The sequence below is a fragment of the Artemia sp. Qi Xiang Cuo genome, chromosome 1 (genome assembly GCF_049724085.1).
Source record: "Artemia sp. Qi Xiang Cuo chromosome 1, ASM4972408v1, whole genome shotgun sequence".
NCBI lineage: Eukaryota > Metazoa > Arthropoda > Branchiopoda > Anostraca > Artemiidae > Artemia > Artemia sp. Qi Xiang Cuo.
The window spans coordinates 57,626,890-57,644,807 of record NC_142794.1 but is presented as its reverse complement, the minus strand read 5'-3'; the positions used below and the strand labels follow the sequence as shown (position 1 = coordinate 57,644,807).

The 17,918-nt window shown below is 34.4% G+C and overlaps 1 protein-coding gene across 1 annotated transcript in view; it reads left to right on the top strand.

The window, feature by feature from the left end:
* Positions 1–17,918, top strand: part of LOC148956514 (metabotropic glutamate receptor 3-like) — a 222,882-nt gene that overhangs the window by 27,655 nt on the left and 177,309 nt on the right. Inside the window, exon 4 of the mRNA XM_089108444.1 lies at positions 10,917–11,065. Within this exon, the coding sequence (XP_088964570.1) occupies positions 10,917–11,065 (149 nt within the window). The remainder of the gene's footprint in view (positions 1–10,916; positions 11,066–17,918) is intronic.

Here is a 17,918-nt window from a genome sequence, read left to right as displayed (position 1 = left end):
AGCAAGTGTGGTGGGGGGAAATAAACTTCCCACTTCTCCAATATTCTTATAAATACGTTTCAAAACTGGAGGAATTTTGACCGTAAACATGGTGTGAAGTGTTCACTTCCCTCTGGTATTCTCATTAGGGGTGCGCTGATATTAAGAAAACTTTGTCTGATACCTTTTAAATCTTAATCACCATTTTCTGTGCTTTTTTTCCCAAAATTAATTTAAAAAAATCTTTTGATATTTGATCACGTTCATTTGATCGATTTAAAATGTTTGTAGTCCAAATAAGACTTTTTGGGAAGTTTGATGAATTTAAAAATTTATACAAATCACTAGCGGATGATTCAAATCTTTTACGATTTGCAATTAAATCTAATACCAAATAAATCAGAGTGTAGGTCTTGTCGTTGGTTATAACTTCATTTTCCTTACCATCAATTTGTACATGTTCATTTTCAGCGAGAAAGGTCAAGAGTCTTTTACATTGCTCGCGATAAGATTTGGGTAATAAGTCTATAACACTTGCTAAAGCTTTAGACAAATCTTCTTCTTGTTTTGGTGCTTTCAAAGTTTCAGAGTTTTGAGGCTGAGCGTGATAAATGAGATTTGCTTTGAGCAGTCTTTCACGGTAAGGCTTATGCCTGTCGACACTTCGAAAGGCATTTTGAAGCAAACTTAATTTTTCATCGTAGTCAATTGTCTCATTGTTAATAAATTTACCGAGATGATCTTTAAAGTGCTCTTTTGGTGAAAGGGTGAGTTCTCTTGGAGTCAATTTGTAGGGTTTAGCTATTCCTTGATAATAGTGTTACTAAGCCCTGCGATTATTGGTAGTAGCAATGAAAAGAAACTACCCCTCCGCTTGAACGAGCCGTTTTCTTTTAAAATATTTTCCCTTCTTTTTGAAGCTAGGGCAAGTACAAGTGAACAATGCTGCTTGGTATGTTGCTTAAAACCTTCTGACAGTTGAACATTGCCTTCAGTTAAATTTAAACAAAGCTCATATATGAGATTAATGAATTCATTATCAATGCCATATTTGAGCATAGCTTTCTTAAGCCACAGGTTTGAATTACGTAGTACGGAAAATAAATATTCTGTTGTCATGTAGTTTTTTCAGTGTCATGATGGCAACTATTGACCTGATTTACTGTTCACTGGTAGATTTACGGCAATTTTATTGTCAAAAATATCAGTAACTACACTTAAATCCTCTGCTGTGTTGTGACTGAGATCCAATAGAATGTAACCATATGGTTTATTCGTAGCCTGGTTGTATGCCGAGATTGTAAATTTTTTTTCATCGGGATATATCTGTTTATGCAAAGTTATAGGGGAACTTGAATCACCAACAATCCTGTAGATGATATAGGAAGTACAAATCAAAGCAAGTGTTCTCGTACATTTGCTCAGGTGAAAGAAATTGTGGACAACAATGGTTATGGAATTTTTTTCATGGTGAGATTGGACCTTGAATAATTGTAACATCTCCTCAACCATTCTTCAATGGATTCAGCTAAATCGTCAATAATCAACCACGAATTGGTTCATTAATATTAAAAACGTCAAGTCCTCGTATCTTATGTCCGGTGCAATAGTCTTTATTTTATCATTGGACTCTCGGCATAGACTATAGCAATAGTAGATTTTTCCAGGTTTTCTAAAAATATTTTATCACGATTTCATTTTCGTTAAAAGCCTTGTTCTGCTAGACATTAATGGTCTGGAAAGAAATGATCTGAATTGAGTTTTAAATTGATACATAATACTCTTCTCGCTGTCAAAAGACAACTAACTAAAGCAAAACTCAATCTTTTGAATAAATAGCTATGTTCAAAAAGACGAAAAAAGTAATATGCATGTTTTCTTTAATGATAATAAATGAACTAAAAATATTTTTAAAACATACTTACATAAGCACTTAAACATATTTTCAAAGGCACTTAAAAAAGACACTTTGGCATGCAGACCCGCTAGCTTAGCGACCGCTGCAAGCGTCCGATTTGGCGTGGCTGAAAGGCAGAGGCAGCTGAGGGCCGGGACTGGGCTGGGCCAGCGACGGGTGCAGGTAAATTCATAGCATAATATTTATTACTTTTTAAAACAACGAAAATTTCGCATTGCGTAAAAAATAAAAATACTACATATAAAAAAATAGAATAACAAAATACAAACACTGCTGAGCTGGGCACTGATCGGACCCTCCTCCCACCAACTATTGAGTTTTCACCAGACCGAGAAGTTGTCTATAATTTACACATACATCTCGATCTGAAGTCAACTAGTGACCGTGTGGTAGTATTTTCACACTGTCCCTGAATACATACACTTTGTCCAATATGGCTGACATGACATTTTTTTCCACTTTGACTGTAGTAGTTTTTAAATTTTAAAGATCGAATTGCCATGACCATCACTCTTGGAATTACATTGTTTTTTACACAGTTTCTATAAGCAATCAAGTCGAAATTTTCCTTTACATAGTGTGTAGGCTTCCCATTACATACTTTTTTATTTCCTCATTGTGTGTTTGCACACAGTACCCCTTCGGACCCGTAAGCACATAGTGGGAAATAAAGTCTCTCTCTGTCTTGGATTTGAAAAATAATAACCTATTTGGAGCCAAGCCCTTCACTAGCTCCGGATAAATTGATTTCATCCAAGTTGATATAGTCCATTTAAGAGTTAGTGTGCTCACTATTTTCCAAATCCTCTAATAAGTTTTCTGTCTTAGCTTTTGACAAAATTGAATCGGTATCCCCGTAATAAACTTGAATTTTTCCCTCGCCAGGGCATTAGACCTTTCACACATTATAATAAAACTCCAACAAGAGGTTTTTAAAACTTCTGAAATGGTACTGCCAACGGCATTATTTTTATTCAAAACTTCACTTCTTTTTTTCTATTTAAAAGGACCAAATTGGAGTCTATGATCGTGAACGATATGAAATTTGGATTAGTAATGGTTCGAGTACATTCTTTTGAATTGGTTACAACTCCCACATGGCAAAGAGTAATGAGACACTGTCGACAGATACAGGGAGATCATATCTACAAAAACCGCATCCGGACTTTTACCAGTGCGTTGTATAGTCGATATGAAGTGGGATTTATCAAGACTCAGTCAGACACAAACACTATTACCGGCTAAAGTGTTTTTAGAGTTGTAGACATATCAAGTGGGAATTTATAAGGATTCAGTCAGACAAAGATACTAATACCAACTCCCAAGTGGTGTAATTTAGTTTGAAATAGGTGAATTAGGTTTTCACCAGAGTCTGAGAGCGATGAATCGAATTCCCTTTAGAACTAGAGACATATGAAGTGGGAATTTATTGATTTTCAGTCAGACCCAGACACTACTACCAGCTCATAAGTGGTATTCTAGAGTCTGGAATAGGTGAATTAATTATTTTTTACCAAAAAGCGTCTGAGAGAGATGAATCGAATTTTTCTTACACTTAGAGACATATTCCTTTTAGAGTAAGAGACATATGAAGTGGGAATTTATTGATTTTCAGTCAGACACAGACACTACTACCAGCTCAAAAGTGGTATTCTAGGGTCTCGAATAGGTGAATTAGTTGTTGTTGTTTTTTTACCAAAAAGCGTCTGAGAGAGATGAATCGAATTTTTCTTAGACTTAGAGACATATAAAGAGCGAATTTATCAAGATTCAGTCAGACAAAGACACCACAAGTGGTATACAAGAGTCTAAAATAGGTGAACTAGGTTTCTACAAAAGTCTGAGAGGCATGAATCAGATTGTTTTTAGAGTTAGAGACATATGAATTGTGAATTTATCAATGTTCAGTCACACAATGACAATACTACCACCACTACTAAATCTGAAATAGGTGAATTGGGTTTTTACCAAAGTCTGAGAAAGATGAATCGTTTTTTTAGAGTTAGAGAAATATGAAGTGGGAATTTTTTAGGATTCAATCTGATACAGGCACTACCACTAGCTCACAAGTGGTTTACTAGAGTATGGAATTGGTGAATTAGGTATTTACTAAAGTCTGAGAGAAATGAATCGGATTCTTTTTAGAGTTAGAGACATATGAAATGGGAATGTAGCTCACAAGTGGTATACTAGAGTCTGAAGTAGGTGGATTAGGTTCTTAGCAAAGTCTGAGAGATGAAACGGATTTTTTTTTTAGAGTTAGAGACATATAAAGTTGGTATTTATTAGGATTCAATCAGTGACAGACACTACTACCGGCTCACAAATTGTATACTAGAGTTTGAAATAGGTGAATTAGGTTTTTACCAAAGTCTGAGAGAGATGAATCTGGTTATTTTTAGAGTTAGAGACATACGAAGTGGGAATTCATCAGGATTCAGTCAGACAAAGACACTACTACTTGCTTACAAGTGGTATATTAGAATTTCAAATAGGTGAATTTGCTTTTTACCAAAGTCTGAGAAAGATTAACCGTATTGTTCTTAGAGTCAGAGACATATGAAGAGGAAATTTATGAAGATTCAGTCAGATACAGATACTACAAGTGGCATATTAGAGTCTGAAATAGGTGATTTAGGTTTCTACCAAAGTCTGAAAGAGATGAATCTGATTTCTTTTTTAGAGCTAGAGGCATATGAAGTGGGACTATATCAAGATTCAGTCAGAAACAGACACTACTTCCAGCTCACAAGTGGTATACTAGAGTATGAAATACTCTGAATTAGGTTTTTACCAAAGTCTGAGAGAGATGAATTGGATTCTTTTTAGACTTAGAGAATGTAAAGTGGGTATTTTTCAAGATTCAGTCACTCAAAGACACTACTACCATCTCACAATTGGTATAATAGAGTCTGAAATAGGTGAATTAGGTTTGTTTCAAAGTTTGTGAGAGTTGAATCGGATTCTTTTTAGAGTTACAGACATATGAAGTAGGAATTTATCAAGAATCAGTCAGACACAGACAACACTACCAGCTCACAAGTAGTATACTAGAGGTTTTTTAAGGTGAATTAGGCTTTTACCAAAGTGTGAGAGAGAGGAATTGGATTCTTTTTAGAGTCAGAGACATATGAAGAGGGAATTTATCAAGGTTCGGTCTGACAGAGCCACTCCAAGTGGTATACCAGAGTCTGAAATCCATGAATTAGGTTTTTGCAGAAAGTCTGACAGAGATGAATTAGATTATTTTTTAGTTAGACATATGAAGTGAGAATTTATCAAGATTAATTTAAAAAACAGAATTTTTCCGAGGGAAGTAAAGAGCGAAGTTGAAACTTAAAACGGACAAAAATTATTTCTTTACAGCCTATCTAATATACATACATAAAACTAATACAGATAAACAAACTAATTATGTTTCCCTATGTTTCTAGGATTATAGGAAACTAGCGCTTATCCAGCTTCCGCAATTCAATGTCATTTCACATACTGCAGTCTATTCAAAGATTTTTGATTTTTAAAGCAAGTCCGATTTCTTACAACGATTTCTACTAAGCTTCAAACTTTTGATTTTCTTTTTTTTAAGGTTTTTGAATTTTTTTAATCCCTTGTCAAAATATATATAAACATTTTTGCACTCACCAGTTTTTGTTCTTTAGGCAATTTAATGTCTTTTCATACTGAATCTATTCATAAATATTTGATTATTACAGCAAGTCTGATTACTAACAACGATTTCTACTAAGCTTCAAACTTTTGGTTTTTTTTTTTGAGGTTTTGAAAGTGTTTTAATCCCTTGTCAAAATATATACAAATGTTTTTGCAATTACCAATATTTGCTCTTTAAGCAATTTAATTCACTTCTCCATGCATGAAAGTCTTCAATTTTTCATCATAAGTGTGACACCGCCGGGCCCCGACCCTCGGCACGCGGTATGCTTCTATATATAGATTCCCACTGTCACTTGTCTACTAAACGCACATAATTTGAGCCTTTTTTTATAGCTTGACATCCAGATGGACCTTAAATTAGAAGTGGAATCTTTGTAAAATTACATTTTTTTTATTGGACCTTTAACTTTTCCCTTGGCTTGCCTTTTGTCATTATGAAAGAAATGTCGCGGAACATGTGTTTCTTTTTATTGATGAGGTGGTGGGACAAAAACTTTTTTTTCTTCCAACAATTTATCTAGTCCAAGTTTTAGATTTTCAAAAATATGGAAGGCATTGACTACCACCTTTGTTTCTTTTAATTGTTCAGGTGGTGGGACAAAAACTTCTTCTTTTGCCTTGACTTGCCTTTTGTTATTCAGATAGACATATCGCCAAACCTTTTTTCTTTTAATTGTTCAGGTGGTGGGACAAATACTTCTTTTCCTTCCAACGATTTATCTAGTCCATACTTTGATTTTTAAAGGTATGGTTGGCATTGTTAACCTTATCCATTTCAAAATCCGAAACCCAATCATCATCACTATACCAGTTTTTTGTTCTCTAGGCAATTTAATGTCTTTTCATACTGAATCTATTCAAAAATATTTGATTATTACAGCAAGTCGAATTTCTAATAACAATTTCTACAATTTCTTTTGCAATTACGAGGTTTTTGCTCTTTTACGCAATTTAATGTACTTCTCCATACCTGAAAATCTTCAATTTTTCCTCATAAGTGTGACAAGGGTGAATACGTCATTGCAATACTGATGCATATAAAAATGATTTCACTCACATAAATAGTTTTTTTTTCCAAAATTAAGGCTCTTAACGAATTTTCTCAAACTGAATATCTATCTAAATTATTTTTTTAGGCCAGAATATACCAGGATGCCAATTTATGATTTTTTTTTAATTACAAAAAGTTTTTAACCATATCAATTTTATCTAAAATGAGCCATTAAACAGCTCTTTACGATGATCCAGTACCAAGCTATCTGAGGAGAAAGAGAGAGGAAAAAAGATGCCGTATACATTGAATATCGTGGTTTCAGCCACTTTTTTATTTTCAAGGCAATATATTTTCTGTTTGTTCAAGCCAAGAGATGGTAAGTTTCCTATGTAGGGGTAAGTTTATTGGTTGCTAGCTACCGCTGCAACCCGGATCTGAATGACATCATATGATCTCATGAATTATTTTTTGCTACATGACGTCATTTCCTAAAACCAAAATTAAGGCTCTTAAAAAATTTTCCCGGACAAAATTTGGAAAAAACAGACTAACATTTGTGACTTCATATTTATATACATCAGCATTGAAATAACGTCATGCACTAACATTAAAGGCTGTGTTCATGTTACCTCCATGAAATACATCATATGAAGATATCCTTCATAGTATAAAAACCACCGTCGTGAAGGGAGATTTATCAATCTATTTATATTTGGCTAGGAAGATCTATCACTATTTTTTTGAAAGTAAGCATTTATATAAGTATAGGAATAATCAAACGAATAACCAGAAAATGAAATTAAAAAAACGGAAAACTAGGAATAACTAAAAAACGAACATTTACATTTGTTACAAAGGATGACTCGTTCGAACCACCTGAACTATTTAAAGCGATATACCCAAGAGAAAGGCCCGAACAACTGAAATTCACAATGGGTTAAAATTACCAACCTGGACCATCAAATAAGACAAAATGTAGAAGAAAGAAATATTGTATTTCAAGCAGTGCTTCCATTCCACTAATGTGGGAATAAAGTATATAAGGGTGAAAAAAGAGTAGATTTATAGTCGGACACAATCCGGAAGAAAGTTTTTTATCGTGCTTACTATTTGAATAGGAATGTTAAGAAAATTGACTCTTACGCTTTATTACCAGTGTTTCCACTTCAAATATTTTCAATCCCTAAAAGGCTGGTGGAAAATCCCTATTTTTAATACCAAAATCCCTAAAAGTCTCCCCATTTTCTGACTTCTTTCCAAGCTACAAGTAAAGACTTATTAGGCTAGGTTTTAATAGCATTTGTTCAAGACGACTTATTTTACAACTCAGGACCTTTTACGTGTACCAAAATATCTTCTTTTGACATTTAAAACAATGCCATGTATTTATCGACAAGTTAAGTTCGGTTTTGATTTAAGGATTCCAGGTCCAGATCTCAGATTCTGGACCATCTGAATATATTTTGTTTATTTATTTTTCTTTGCCATTATTTTGTCCTTCTCTATTACTACTTTTGCAACACCCTGGTTTTTATTTGAATTGGTATGAAGGATTTGCATGAACGATATCCAGGCTGTCGCTTTTTCACGTATTATTTTTGTTTTGACTTTTTTTTTATTTAGTTTTTAATTTGAAGCAGAGTATAGTAGCAAAAATAAATCACTTAAAGCTTGATTTAAGGACAGCGCCGGCATTTTGATCTTTTGTATTATTCGATTTTAACTAGTGTAGACTGCTACCTGCCTCCCAGTTTTCCAGAAAATGCCGAATGTAGACGCACTTTAATTTGTATTCAGAAAAATTTAATGAGAATTACCAAATAATAAGATTTAAGAAAAAAATCAAACATTAAGAATAATACTTCGAGTCATCGTTGTCATCGCCATCCCCATCGTCTCTCCCAATGCCTAAGAAAGCGACGCATTCGGACGCAGTCGCATCGGGTTTTACGGACTTCATTTTTTATTTAAACTCTCGGTGAACGTAGGGGGACCTTTACGCTTCATCCCATACTTGACAGAAATTGTCGAAGCCAAAGTTCCGTTTTGTAGCCCATTCCTTTTTTCATTTTTACTGTTTTCAGAACGCTCAAAATTCTTTCCTCAACGACATTTGAGCAGGGAAGTCCAAAAATAAACCAAATGACATGAAGATCACTAGTAAACTTTAGCACTCCATTTGGTGTCCTGATGGATGCCACCCAGTTCCAAAAATCAAACCTTCAGTCCTTCCCCGTTGGTTATTTTGTTTGAAATTTCGTGGGTCTATCCAAGCCCGAATAAACAAGAACGTTTGTCAATGACTTTTGCCGAAATCCCACCTTGGTGCCCAAAATTCCTATCTCCTCAACAAAAATCCATAGGCTCGGCAAGGAAAAAAGTAGAAAATCCAAATTTAAAGTAGAAATAAAGTACTAAAGTAGGTCTAAAAATATTAGAGGAGATTCAAAATAAAGTAGTCTACTCTAAAATATAGTAGAAATGGAAGCACTGGTTTCAAGCCTCTGCTGAAAAACACAGTTGTTTTGTTAATAATGACAAAATACAAGCCGAGGGAAAAATTAAAGGTCCAATAAAAAAAAACAAAAAAAAACTTAAAGACATGAAAAGGATGTAATTATAAAAGCAAGTCTGAATTAGAAGCTGTTAAAACCACATCCAGCACCAAAAGACGTGGAGACTGGCAAATAGTCACCGAAATACTAAGAAAACAAAGTAGTAATTTTACAAAGGTGCTACTTTTACTATAAATTCTACTTGCTTAAGCAGAGTACAAACAAAATGATATGATTTAATTGGCAAATGTTGAAAATGATCCGTCATTTGAGCCAAGAGAAGATATTTTTCTCTATCAGCCCCGGCCATCAAATGGGACAAGACGTATCCAAAAGCTAAAGCAAAGAGCACGGAAATAAGGTTAAGGGGCTGCTTAATGAAAAGGAAGCACAAATAAATGTGATTTGAAAACTAGCAAAAGGGAGAATGATAGAATCAGAAATTAATTGTTTGTACAGATGACGCGTGAAAATTAAACAGAATATCAAATGACTCTGAACAGCTAGAGAGCAAAATATGCAAAAAGAAACAACAAGAAATGAACTTGACCTGCAAATAAAAATGTGACTTAAAACTAAAGAATAAAACGATAATTATGCTATTGGGGAGCTTAGATATTTCAAAACGAGTTCCAGAAGAAAACAAATTCTATAAAATGCATGTCTCTATAATGTATTAACAGGAAAGAGTTTAATTCACGTCATACTTTCTTAACTCAATTGATATTGCTTATATGACACCTCGTGACTTAAAACAAAAGAATAACGAACATATATAATTCCTTTAAACGAACAGCTCTGTATTTATTTTGAATATCTTTTTGTTAGGATTATATGCCTTTTTAGTATTTCTCTCAGGGGGGTTCCATCAAGCCTACCCTGAAGCCATGACATGAAAAAGAAGTTCACATTATCAACAGTTAGAAGACAAGCGACAAAGAAAATCTATATTTCCAGGCCTGCCACATGCTGAGCCACAAGCCTAGGCCGCGCCCTAGGCTCGGCCTAGGACCACAAACAATCTAAATAGGCCACAACTTTGAGGAAGAATTTGTCCTAGGAAGAATTTGGACTTAATCCAACCTATTAAATGGCGCCATGATGTCAAGTTTGATGTGATCGTTCTTTTAAATTTCTCTTTGTTTTGGGCTTCATTTATGTATTAATAGCAATTTCTCTTCGTTGTGAGTTTGAATATTTATATGACTATTTCTTCTGATTTTAGGTTGTAATAGGGCTCTCTACTTTATTTTTAGAAAACTTCATGTTTTGGAAAACTATTTTAAAAAAAGAAAGATTGAGGAAAATATGCAATTTTTTACATAAGACTTTTCTAAGGATAATTTTTGATGGTAGTTAGATTGACGGTATGCCATACAATAATAAATACAAGAAATGAGGGTCAATTTCACTTTAGGGCCATAAAGAAAGAAAGACTCAGATGGGTCATAAGGAAGTGTTTATAGGAAATTTGAACATCTTGGGAGGAGTAAAGAATGAACCTTCGAATACATAAGGGTGGAAGAGGAGTGCGCGTAGTTGTTTCAGCTCCAGGTGGCTTGGCGCTGCAAAGAGTTGCTAGCAGCACAAGTAGATGTAGTTTTGTATGAAGGAGATACGAAAATGACAAGAAGCTCCGATTTTGGAAGGAATTGTGAGTTTTTTCCGGTCAATTGTTCTGCTTTAAATAATGGGTAAAAGAAGATTAAGAAAAAATTAGCGACTGGGTAAAAAATCTGACCAATAACAATGAGGAACTAGAGATTTATTTTTAAAATAGATTTTTTAATAATTTCAGATGGCACAGTTGCTGAAAATATTTGAAATACCGCAAGTGAGCTATCTTTCTACATCCCCTACGCTATCAAATAGAGTACAATTTCCTTACTTCTACAGAACAGTGCCCAACGATGTAACCCAAGCACACGCAATAATGGAAATTCTGAGGTAAGGTTTTTATTTTATTTTGGAAATAATGGGAAATTATCTTTGATTATCAATAGACAATGTATCAGATCAACTTTGACTGGGGAAAAACAAGAGGAAAATATTTCTAATTTTGGCAAAACTTTTTAACAACATTATCTCACCAATATTTTCTCAGAGCACAGTAAAACAGAGGATTAGAAACGCTGAGGTAAAATGGTTTTTCTTTGTTCTTCACCTAAAAACAAAATTAATAAAAGATGAGACTCGGCCTGTCACTAAAAGAAAAAAGAACAAAATCAGGCCATAGTTTGAACTTCCTTAGTTTAATTGGTTGCCTGAATGGAACACATAAAACGTTCTTACAACAACAAAAAAAATGTTATTGACTTTAGTTAAGTGCGTGTCATTTAGTAGGGAGTATCAAAGTATGAAATGAGGCTGTTGGGAAGATAGACTATCATTAATGATCATATAGAGAAAAGAGACTAATCCCATTTTCAAATTAAAATCTAAAACGAGCACAGAGTTTTTTTTGGGGAGGGTTAATTTATTACTTTTTAAGAAAATAGAGTCAGAAGAAAAATGTCAAGCTAGGTGTATAAGATAATTTTTGAGGAAGGAGTGAGGTTGGCTAGGTCAGACTTGTTGCTATTAATAATTGTAATTACCGCGTGCTTTATAGAGGAGTGAAAGTGAAAGGTTTATAGAGGAGTGAAGAGGAGCCCTGGGGCGAGGGTTTTAAGTTTTTCCCTGAGTTAATATAAGGTTTTTTGGGATGGTTGGTCGTGAAACTTTGAATTAGGCTCATTTGATTGGAAATTGGAAGCTACAGTGCCCTTTTCAAGAGTCATAAGCAGCTGGAGGAGAAACAATCCCCCAACTGCAACCATATCCCGAAAAAAAAAACATCCAATAAAATTTTTCAGACATTTTCTTCAGCATTATTGAAAGATCCAGTCATTATGCCTTTAGGGATGTCGACCCCTCCACAGCCCCCAGGACGAGGGATGTAAGTTAGGTCATTCTATCATAGGTCACATATAATGTATGTTATTGAGAAATGTATGCATGTTTTGCCTTCACTATCTGCAATGACGAAGGACATTCAGGTGATCCCTTCAGAGAATTTTGAGGGGAGTGTTGTCAAAATGGAGTAACCCAGGAATACCTGAGTATATAATTTGGAACTTTCAGGAAAAGACAAGTGAGATGATCAATTGACAAAAAAGGCAATATTGCATGTTATACTAATACTATAACAATGAATACCACTGCCACTGCTACCGCTACTACTACGACTACTACCACTAGTACCAACAAAACTACTGCTTTTGTCGCGAGTACTAGCAAGGCTGAGGATATTGAAATAAAACCGTTGGAATCGTTGGGGAATAAAAAAGACGAAACGTTGAGGGGAAAGTTCAACTAAATCAAAACATACTCTTTGTGTACTGATTGCTAATACAACCGTTTCCGCAATATTTTTGGAATGCCTTACCGTATCGAGATGAGACTTCTGGAGCATCATGAGTGGGATGTTCAACTGACCAAAAGGCAACAAGTAGCTTTCAATCTACTGTTAAACTCCCCCAACTACTACTTCAGTTCCAGCTACTTGTAAGGCTAAGAGTATTAAGAAGAAAAAGGCGTGAAAAGGGGGTCTAAAGGGCAAATCAGCAATATATTTGGAACGGCTTACCACATTGAGGTGAAACTTCAGGGGTATCATGAGGGGTATATTCACTGATCAAAAGCCAACATGTCCATGCGACTATTGTTATTAATACTGCTGCTACCTCTGTTACTCCTACTAGTAATGCAACAATACTATTGCTACTACTTCTCCTACTACCACTACTAATATGATATTAATAATATCAAGGTAAGTCAATGAAGGTGAAAATTAGAGCGAATATTGAAAACGAATAGGGACCAGATTATAACAAACTATGTGGAGGAAGATTGTCAAAAGAGCATATCAAAGAATGGATTCGGGTACTAAGTTGGAACTTATATCAACTGACCAATTGGCAATACGTTAGTACTACTACTGCTACTAGTGCTATTTGTATTAATACTACTACTAGTACTACTAATATGAATCTCACTTCTGTGACTACTACTACAGATATGCTTAAGGGTCTAAAAGTGCAATCTTCAGTGAATTTGATGGGGGAAGGGGTACTAATTAAAAACATGCCGTCTGTATGCAAGTTGTCAAAAGAGCGTATCAGTATTACCTTAGGAACAGTTTTGTGTGGGAAGTTGAAACTAACAGGGCTTCCTGTGGGGGATATAGGACTAACCAACAGACAATATTTGCATTCTAAGGCTACACCTTCTACTCATACTACTATGACTGCTACTGCTACTATTATTAGTACTTCCACAACTGCTACTACTACTAAAGCTAAAGCTACTACTAATGTTTGTACTGCTACTACTACTACTACTGCTGCAACTACTACTGCTACTAATGAAAAGAGTATTAAGGTGAAAGAATTGGGAAATATTGACTGAAAGCTGTACTGAACTAAATCGAAAGACACTATGCCCTCACAGTATGTTAAGAGTACGTATCAGCCATTATTCAGGAACTGTTGATTGTATTAAGTTGAAACTTTCAGCGTGAGTTGAAGGCGATATTGAAGAAAACCAAAAGTGTAATCTGCATACTGCTACTAATGGTACTATAACAACTGCTACTACTCAAGCTAAGAGAATTAAGGTGAAGAATTTTATGGAATATTTGGGTGGATGTTCAACTAAATTAAAAATGAATTTTGAGCAATTAGATTTTCAAAAAGGTGACAAAGCAGTATATCAAGAACGGCTTATATTATTAAGTTAGACCATTAACAGTAAGTTTTGGCAGATTTTGAACTAGCTAGAAGGCAATTTGTATATACTATTAATACTACCACTACAGTTAGTGTAACTTTTGACCCTAATGCTATTAAAGTGAAACTTTAAGGAAATGTTTTGGAGGAGTTTCAATTTAACCTAAAAACTGTACGCATGCAGGTTTTCAAAAGGGCACAAAAGCAATATCATTGGCAGTGCCACTCTATAATAGTTAGTACTATCATTAAAGAAGTTAATCCGATTGGAAATTAGAAGTTCCAGTCCCCTTTTTAAGGGTCAAAAGTGATTGGAGTGCAAGCAGCCCTCCTCCTAAGCCTATTAATTTTCCACATCCAAACCTTCTTTGAGATAGCAGTTTTGTTCAATACAGTCAAACGATCTGGTAACTATGGCTCTAGGGATATTGAGTATGTCAACCCCCCACAGTTATGTAATTTGCCTATTTTTTTAAAACTATATTCTGCTTTAAACTAAATCAGAAGGCACTATTTTAATACTAGTTGCCAATAAGACATCTAAGCAATAACTCAAGAACGACTGGAGGAATTAAGATGAAATTTTCACGGCTTCTACAGGGTGTTCCAAAAGAAATAGTGCACTGAACACAAGAAAGGATATTTATACTTTTAAAATGTTACTTTTAAAATGTAGTTGAAAATGTTTTCCCAAAAGATTTTAAATATTATATTTAGATAATTTAGAATTCTTTCCATATAAAGTGCATTTTGTTCATGAACTGAAGCCTCAGGATTCAGAAAAACGCGTACTTTTCTGTCGGTGGTTTGAAAATTTTATTCTAGAGAAAGGTGAAAACATTTTAAACCATACATTCTTCAGTGATGAAGCGTGGTTCTATTTGTCCGGGTACATGAACAGTCAGAACTCTAGAGTGTGGTCTACAATAAATCCTCATGTTCTGTTTCAGAAGCCACTCCACGATCAAAAAGTTGGTGTTTGGTGTGCTTTGTCAAGGCGGCGTATAATTGTACGTATCTTTTTTGAAAAGTCCATCACATCTGATTGTTAAATTCATAACATCCTGGAGCCATTTTTTGATCAACTGACGGAGCAAGAAAAGCAACAAGGCTGGTTCCAGCAAGATGGTACAACTGCACATACGGCTCGTGTCAGTATGGCTGCAATTGGTGATGTCTTTGGGGATCGTGTGATCTCTCGTGGTTTGTGGCCACCTCGATCGCCAGATTTAACACCTCCTGACTTTTATTTGTGGGGCAAATTGAAAGGCTCAGTGTATGCAGACAATCCTCGAACTACAGATGAACTGAAGCAGAAAATTTCAAGTGTTATTCAAAACATCAAACCTGATGAACTTGAATGTGTTTTTCAAAACATGCAGCGTCGCGCTCGTTTATGTCTGCAGATGAATGGCGCACACTTTCAACAGTTATTGTAGATCATATCTTACTGCACGAGTCAATCCTCAATCGTACTTTAGTTGATAAGGTATTAGATTTGTGAATATTTGCAATATATAGTATGTTTCTGTGAGTTTTGTTTCTTTGGGTTATTAGCATATTCCTACTGCACTGTTTCTTTTGGAACACCTTGTACTATTACTACTTATGCTCTTGTAATTTAACTAAATCAAAAGAGCATAAGTGTATCCAGGCTGTCAAAAACCATAGTATTACTTGTGTCAGGATGACGGTTTGTTGAAAAAGCTTTCCAACGTACAAATAACAAACCAAACTATGGATTCTTATAGAAAATACTAAAAAAAAATAAACTAAAAAAATTCCATTAGAATGACTATGTCAATAAAAAAACAATCAGAATTTAATTTAAAAACCTTTTCCCCTCAAATAGTTTTTTCAAAGAAAATTAAAAAGTTCCATTAAATCAAACATCAGCAGAAAATAAATTTTAAATAATCACTAAGCGAAAATCCGCAACAAATCATTTTCAATAAATAAATGAAATTCAAAACGAACAGTTTTACAATAAATAACCGAGTCAAAATCAAAACGAGTAGAAATTAATATGAGTGGGGCTGAGAGCCTCCATACCTTCTCAAGACAAGAAAATAATTTGCACTTTATTGAAAAAAAAACCACATTCTAGTTGTTTTTACTCTTTTGACTTTAATAAAAAGAAAATTATTAAGACTTTAAAGAGTAAAAATCGGTGTATAGGCCTATAAGTAAACTCTATAGTTTTCACTAAACTAAACTGAAACTATACGTGACAATCCAAGCTCATTTGTTGTTGTTTTTCTTTAAAGTGCAAATTCTGGTCTGGTCTTGAGAAGGGATGGGGGTTGTCAGCCCTACCTTTGTGAATTTTTGTTCGTTTTGAGTTTGACTCGGTTATTTAGTGTAATTTCTGTTCATTTTGGGTTTCATTTATTTATTGATGGTCATGTGTGGTAGTTTTACGCCTTGAAGTTAACTTGACTTTAATTTCTGATCATATTTGGCTTAATGAAGCTCTTTAATTTTCTTTGAAAAACTTATTTTGCGGAACATTTTTTGGAATAATGTTTAAACAGAAATAGTAAAAATCATATTTTATAATTAGCGCGTGAAAGAATCGCATATGGCGTTCTTAAGAGTCTTGGGAGGACTAAATATCATTCATTTAAAAAAAAATAGAGTTAAAAATTATAACTGAAAGATTAATAAAAGGAAGACCTTTAACCACTATCGAATTTATAAGTCTTCGAAAGGATATTTAGTTATGTACGCACTAGTAGTCAAAATTCTTAAAATTGGACTGAGAACACAATACATTTTAAATGTTTTCACTTTTTGACTTTATTAAATAAAGAATTATTAAAGCCTTATGGAATAAATATTACTATATATTTATTAAATTGACAATCCGCGATCATCTGTGCTTTTTTAGTAAAGTAAAAATTATGTTCTCGTCTTGAGCAGCCATGAGGGTTGTTAACTCTACTCATGTGAATGTCATATGAATACTCTATGTGAATAAAAAGTCGGAAAATCAATGTTATTACACATAAATATTTGAGAGGATACGATCACAGTACGAGCTTTCTTATGCACTAATGGTTAAAATTGACCTTGTAATTGAAAATGGAACACTTTGCAATTGAGCATAAATTAAATAATATTTTTACAACAATCATAAGTTAACTGTTAAAACGAGTGGAAGCGAACCTTGCAGCAACTGGAATGAGGAAACGGGTTTGAGGGGATTTTTGGGGCAAGGGAAAATATTAAGGGGAGGAAAAAACAATAAATAAAATTTTTGTCTAAAAAGTGCAGTGTCCTGCAAATGGGAGTAATTTTTTAATAGGGTGAAAAATTTAAAGTTTTTGGAAGTGTACTAAAAAATAGAGGTAAAAGAAACAAATAAAAAGAAACATGTAAAAGGAGGGGGCAAGGGCTCAAATCCTAGTGTACCCAATTCTTTAGTTGGGGACGAGGGTCAGTGGTGTGACTCTGTAAGCTCAGCTAGAGTCGACCCAGCTCTAAATGGGTACCTGGAGAAATCTGGGGAAGGTAAACAGGAAGATGGTGAGAAAGCACAGGGTGGTTTGCCTCTAACCCCCCATTGCACTTCCTGGCTGAAGGGCCAATAATGGAGATCAGCACCGGGGGTAGGGACTGTAAAGTCCAATGCCGTACTCTTTATCTTGTTTTTACCTTGAGCAAGAAACAAGTTACCATTATTTAAAGAGCAAAAAAGAGGTAAAAATATTGTAGAATGGATATGCCCCGCTCTTCATGTATATTACTAGTTTTAGCATTTATATTAAAGTTTTAGAAAAAAATATGAAGGATGGAGGAGGGAAGCAGTCATAGGGTGCCAGCGTGTTCAGTCTCCGTACAAGCTTTTTTTAATGCTTTAAAATTATTAAAACTTTCAGCAAGATCGAAGACAAATATTGTGTTTATTAGACGTGTCTAATTGAGCAAAAACCAAATCTAGACCTGATCAAGGTAAAAAAAAACCTCTTACCCAAGGTCACCTGCACTTACTTTTGAAGAATAAATGATTGGACATGCTTGACAAATGT